This window comes from Centruroides sculpturatus, unplaced genomic scaffold (genome assembly GCF_000671375.1).
Source record: "Centruroides sculpturatus isolate CEXI.00-Female unplaced genomic scaffold, Cexi_2.0 scaffold150, whole genome shotgun sequence".
Taxonomy (NCBI): Eukaryota; Metazoa; Arthropoda; class Arachnida; order Scorpiones; family Buthidae; genus Centruroides; species Centruroides sculpturatus.
This window is the reverse complement of record NW_019384512.1, coordinates 690,661-697,398: the sequence shown is the minus strand read 5'-3', so window position 1 is coordinate 697,398 and position 6,738 is coordinate 690,661. Positions and strand designations below refer to the sequence as shown.

General features: G+C 28.0%; 1 protein-coding gene across 5 annotated transcripts in view; it reads left to right on the top strand.

The window, feature by feature from the left end:
- LOC111622468 (ras association domain-containing protein 8-like) overlaps positions 1–2,342 on the top strand; it is an 84,914-nt gene extending 82,572 nt beyond the window's left edge. For all 5 annotated transcript variants that reach the window (XM_023364850.1, XM_023364854.1, XM_023364852.1 and 2 more), the window contains exons 4-5: positions 1,553–1,712; positions 1,789–2,342. In XM_023364850.1, the coding sequence (XP_023220618.1) occupies positions 1,553–1,712; positions 1,789–1,895 (267 nt within the window). In that variant the 3' untranslated portion in view covers positions 1,896–2,342. The remainder of the gene's footprint in view (positions 1–1,552; positions 1,713–1,788) is intronic.
- Positions 2,343–6,738: the final 4,396 nt, after the last annotated feature.

The window sequence follows — 6,738 nt, the reverse complement described above, 5'->3', positions numbered from 1 at the left end:
AGGCTGTATATTATTCCGTTAAACATTCATATAAATTAAAAGATATAATCTAGGTTAAGGCTTTTATGTCCAACAGATGGCACTAACTCTGTGAGTATGACGACCTAAGTTTGCTTTTCTGTGAGGATGAACTAAAGCAGATCATCATCTATCTATCTATATAAATAAAAATGTAATGTTTGTTTGTTCCTACCGATTCCTTTGAAATTTTGACACAACGCTGCATTCAAATACGCACGTGTTTTTATATAATATACATGTCGAAATTCAACCCCACTGAAGGGAGATGGTTAGGATTAAGGCTTACGGTAAAGAACTCTGCTTCTATTTATACTATTTTAGATGCAGGTTTTTGCGTTTTTGATTGCGTTTTAATAGGGTATGTCAACAGAATGTACACTAAGAAGAAATTTTTTGAAAAATTCCCCCCCCACGGGGGAAGTGTTGTAAATTTATAACGGATACATTTTGAGCCACAACAACGCGTGGCGGGGTCTGCTAGTTAATAATAAAGTAGATTAACTCTTAAACTCATTATCTAGTAACAGTAGTTTTCAATTTTGAAGCACAGTATATTTAAAATGTTAATGTGTCAACATGATTATTTCTTAAATTGGATTAAAATATAGATTTCATAACAATTTTTGTTTTCTTTGATGAGTAATAGTCTGTCACTCAATTCTTTTTTCACCTCATAATCTTTCCATTATAATGTAAATTTGTACAATTATTTTCAACAGTTGTCAATTCAAAACCTTAAATTATTGGAACCTTGTAAGTCTTGGATTCTACATACATCCTGTGGGTCTTCTCATATCTGAAGAGTTGGTAAACTCTGCAGTTTTTTTTTTGTAGCTGATGTTTGTGTTTATCCTATTAATTGCTTCATATATGCCTTTTAGTTTTGTATTAAAGTCAACTACTGTAGTAGGCTTTATTTTTGGTTTGCACTTGTCTAGAATTACTATTCTTGTATTTTTTAAATTAGTTGTTCAATCATATGTGACAAATAGCTGTGTTGGTTCACAACCTCTTCAATGTATTCTAACTCTCAGTGGATATCTAATATTGAAGCTTTGGGAGGAAAATTGTCTGTTTTATGAGAGCTGTGAAAACAGATATTATAAATTTGAGTAGATCTCACACAACTACTGGAATATATGGGGGGTGTGCAAAAATAGGTATACAGTTGTTATTATGGAAAAAACATACAGGGAGAAAATAGGGAAAAAAAAAACATTTATTTTTATGTACAAATTAAATCACAAATAAGGAATACAAACAAATAAAATAATAAAAATAATAATAATGAACACCAAACATTTGTATTTCTCAGATTCTCAACTGTATACCTCCTTCGCACCCTCCCCTGTATGTTGAGGTTAAAAACATCGGTTATTAAAAATTTGTGCTAGAATTTATAGTTTTGTTTAAATTTATTCAGTTTCTGCAAGTAATTCGTATGTGAAAAGTTAAATAGTGTTCAGTTAAAAAATAGTGATTCTTTGTGTTTTATTTTTTAACAGACTTATTTCTCTATTATTTTTAATAGAAAAATACTGCTGAAAAGCTTGGAGAAGAATTGAAGCAATTAGAAAGTACTTTATCTGATAAGGAGCAACAAATAGAAAAATTATCTCAAGAAATTCGAGAAGCTAATTTACTCTCTTTATCAATGACTCCTGCTGAGGAAATTAAGCACACATTGGAAGGTAATTTGACTATAAATTTTAACACTGTTGAATCCTACAGTTTAAGAAATATATATTTTTAAAATTTTTATGATAGGTAGCTTTCATAACAGACCTGGAAGTTCTAGGAAAATTATAGGTTCTCCAAGACAGTTAGAAAATGCAGTTCCAACTAATAAGAATCCTCATGGTGTTTGGGTTTGAGAAAATAATAAACACACATCACAGGATTAATGTTTTTTTTTATGATTTAGAGTAAAACTGGTCATTTTACACTCATACCAAAGGAGAAAATATTCTCAATGGGAGCAGTTGATTAAATATTGTATATAAAAGTTTTTTTAATTATTCTTTTATTTGGAAATTTTTATGAAGTTATTTTAACTGGATATATATTCCAGTATTTTGAGTTGCCAAAATTTTCATTTACTAGAATTTTATAGTGATTATTTCTTAAATTGGATTAAAATATAGATTTCATAACAATATTTTTTAGGATTGGATTTCATAACAATAAATATATGGGAAAGTTTGTTTCATAAATTTACAGTAATCAAAATCAGTTATATCAGATGAATGTCATAATTTTGAAACTATATAGAAGATTATAGAATTCTTTTCTTTAATTCTTCTCAATGATTAAAAGTTTAAAGTAAATATTTGTTGTTTGTTATATTGAAATAACTAAAAATTTAAATATATCATGTAAGTATGAATAATTTAATTATAATTTATCAAAAATTTTTAAATACTTTTCAAACTATTTGACTTGATCTATTAAAATTTTCTAAATCAAATTTGTTGAAATAACAGAATAACTATGATTATGCCTGAAAGAATATTAACATGTGGCATTATAAATAAAATTATTTATGAAACTACATTTGTCTTTTTAAACTTTCATATTTTTCATATTAACAAATCTTTATACTATATCTTAAAAGTTTTCTCTTATTTATGTAAAATTTGTTAATATCACGAAGATTTTAAAACTTGTTTGAGATATAATAGAAGAATATTTTTAAAATATATATATAATGTAAGACAAGATAAAAGTTTTAAAATCTTGAAAATTATATCATTGATGATTACATATAACCTTGTAAAATAGTATACTTCTATTTGGCTACTTTAACTGCAGCTATGAAAAACTCCAAAGTTTTAAATGTTGGTATAATATTTATTTATACATACAATAATTGAATACTGTTGCAATTAATTCATTTTTATATAGCAGAAAATTTCATTTGATGGTTTGTCTATGCACATACCAGTTGTAGGTGTAGTGCCAATTACGTTTTTTTTTGCAATTTTTGTTCTTGCAATTCAAACTCATTGAGTATTGCTTTTATTACAATTATGTTAAAATTTTATTGTTAACTTTTTGAAATTGTTATCACTAAAATATGGAATGCCATACTATGCCACATTTTGTTTTTTATTCTGTAAGTATATTTTATTTTATATACTAAAGAATTACATCTGATGTTTTTATATTGATGTAATTTGAAAAGCAGACACTCTATATCATGCCATAATGAGAATGTATTAAAATTACTTTACTCACAGTTATCTAGGAGAGGAAACTACTGTTTGTTTTTAATAACTGTGTCTATGAGTGATTTTTGTTTCTAAATCAAAATAATATATATAGTAAAAAATTTCTGTATTTTTTAATGCAAAAAATGTGTTTGACACAGCATGCTTCTGATGATAAATGCTCTTCAATTGTTTCTTAAAGAAAATTGATTGAATTTCCTGATAAGACATTTATATATAAATTGCACTTTCATCGTCATAGAAAATGTAAATGGTATCCTAAATACCAAATGTATTGTTAAAGAAAATGTTGATGATATAATAAATTTTAAATAGATGAACTTGTTGGACTGATAGTTGAATTGATATCAAAGTCCAGTCTCATTTAATTCAGTGTGATTTCACAATTATGGACTATTTTAAAAAGTTTGTGTTTTTATCTGATTCACCATTTATCATTTCAGTTGTTAATCTTATTATCATTGTTTTTACATTACAACTAGAATTAAATAGCAATTTTTATTTATGAATGCTGCTAATAGAAATTTTACTGTTTTTTATGTTTTGTGTGAAATGAAGATTGAATTTCATGAAATAACCTCTTTATACTGTAATTAAAAGAGGATAATTTATTAATTTAGTTATTGTTATAATGATTCTGTTTGTTTGATTTGCTTTAGAGAGGGTTTTTGATGACTATTCTAATCTCAAAAACTTTTTTCAACTATCTTTTAACTAGTAGTTTTTGAACATTTAAATGTAAAATAAAATAAATATTGTGTTTGTATTAATAAAAATGTAATGTTTTATAACTTTTGTAAAAAGTACTAAGTTTTAGAACTGTATCAAAATGTATGGTTTAATGCATTCATAATAATTGATAACATTAATAAAGTTGAAATTTTTGTTATGTAATTATATTATTTTGTAGGAAAGCAACTGATGGATTAAATTTAATAATAAACTGCCTTGAATTTTGTTTTTTATCAAATGCATCATTTTATTATTTTTCATTATATTTTCATTTTTTTAATCATTTCTAAAGACTCAGAAACATATCTTAAAATAGGTTTTTAATACAGGTCACCCATCGATTTTCTAGAAGTTTTGTTTCCACAGTCTTGCCAGACTATTTGTTTTGTCACACCAATTAAAATCATAAAATTATAACTGTAGCTCTGGTTGCAGGTTGTTCTGCACTCTTACAGCTCAGATCTGTCATGTTTGACTTCCAAGAAATGTTCAGTAACTCACTTTTTTAAGTCTAGTTGTGCTGCAATCCCAGATTTGTTTCTAACCTAACCTATCTTAACTCCACTTCTAGAATTTTAAGTAAAGTCAAACTCGATTATAATGAGCGTCACAGGACGGGCAAGATTTCCTTGTCATAATTGTTACTCATTATATTTGAAGAGCAGTGATGTTAACTGGGAGAATGACAGGATCTTCTATATTACTGGACCTGACACTGGAAACAGAAAAGAATAAAAGTTTGTGGTTGGTAATGTTTATCACCTTAAAGTGTTTGATTGTCTTATGTGTAGCATAAGCAGTTTTTAATGGTTCCTTGTTCCTAATTATCTTGTTAAGTAGGATAGAAAGAAACCACCACAATTTTTCTTAAATTCTTTATGTTAAATGTGATTATGTTGTAGTAAAATTATCTTCAGTGACCATGTGTGAATGTGACTAGACTAATCTTAGGAATATTCAATATTTGTGTCATATCAAATTTTACTTTTTATATTGTACTTTATAGTTTATTGACTATGGAAGTAATGCCTAAACTTTATTCTAAATTTAAGATATCTTAAATCTTATAAAGTGATAAAACCTCATTCTCCTATATTCAGATGAAATACAGGTAGCCCCTGTATAACACGGCACTTCTACAGCACGGATTCACTCTAACACGGTTCGAGAATTGGTACCACCCCCGTATAGCACGGTACTGTTATAGTACGGATTCACTCTGACACGGTTCGAGAATTGGGTAAAACCCTCGTACAACATGAAATGTAATAAATTTTTACATACTTAACTAATAATAGTTCACGAAAATTATTATTTTCGTGAACTATTAGTACTTAAGTATGAAAATTTTTTTTTCTCGCCTTCTGTCGATACACATGGTCCTTCTCGAAACTTATTTCAATGTTGCTAGAACTCAACGCTTCTGCTTCTGATGTTGCCAGATGTTTTCCCCTTATTCCATACTTGCTTTATTCTTCATAAGTGCTTAGCACCATATAAGGAAAATTACAAAGATCTTAAAGATAAGTGTACATAGTTTCATAAGTGTACCAAGGAAAAAGTTAAAGTTGCAAGAAGATGCATACCCTATAGTTTTTGAAAATCAACTGTCATACTTTATTAAGTTAGCAAAGAATGTTTATAGCAATCTTGTGATGAACAGCAGTTCCAAGAGTGGAGTCAAAGGAACAATACAACAAGATTTGATGAATTTCAAAAAGAAGTAATTAGTATGAAAGGCTTTATACTTTTATTAAGTATTAAAGAAAATCATATTTCAAATTGATGAAGATAATAGTACTGAAGAACCTAAGGTAACAGTTTTCATTAAAATTTCAACCTCTCTCTTACTGTTCAGATATTTTATTATAATGTTAAACTTTCTAGTGTTTACTTCAAATTGTGTCTTGGTGAAAAATTAATTTGTGATAAATGGACCAAATTTCACTGTCTAGTAAGTCATCTTGCAGCTTTCAAGAAAAACTATATAGTAAAGAAAAACTCTCACTTATGCTTGATTGGTTTGTTGACATAGACTTATATACTTTGGACCAATATTCAGAAGAAACTAAAATTCATACAAGAACAACTGAAACGTGCAATCACTGTCCAGTTGAAATATTCAACAGACACTTTGCTTTGAGGTTCAACATTATTTACTCTTTTCCTGGAGCATGTCATTTAATACATTCAAGCAAACTGTTGATACTTCCACATTCATCATATTTAAAAGATTATTAAGTAAAATGGGGAATAACACTGCTGGCATAAGTCTTTTACAGGAAAACTAAAGGAAAAATGTAAACACTAGAGGATCATGAAAAAGTTGCATGCATATTACTGGATGAAGTTTATGTGGCTCCTAAACTAAGCTACAAAGGTTGCATTAAATAAGGACAGGGAACTTGAAAGTGCCACCACAATACAAGTTTTTATGCTTACCTCACTTGTCTGGAAATCTAGATGTTTTTGCTTTATTTCTTATGAAGAATTTAAATAGTAGTTTACTGTTTAAGATGACTATGGAAGTACTTAATGTAATAGATATAAGGTTTGGATCGGCGTCGAGTGACAACGTTATGAATTAATAAACGAATATAATGCAACTAATTAATGAATAATTTAATATTTGATGCTTACCAACTTTAACTTGTGGCGATAAGAACAAACAACAGAAAACAACATGGCGAACTGCGGCAACAACAGCGCCGCCACTAATTTAAACAAAATGAGACCTTACATTTGGCCCCGCTCA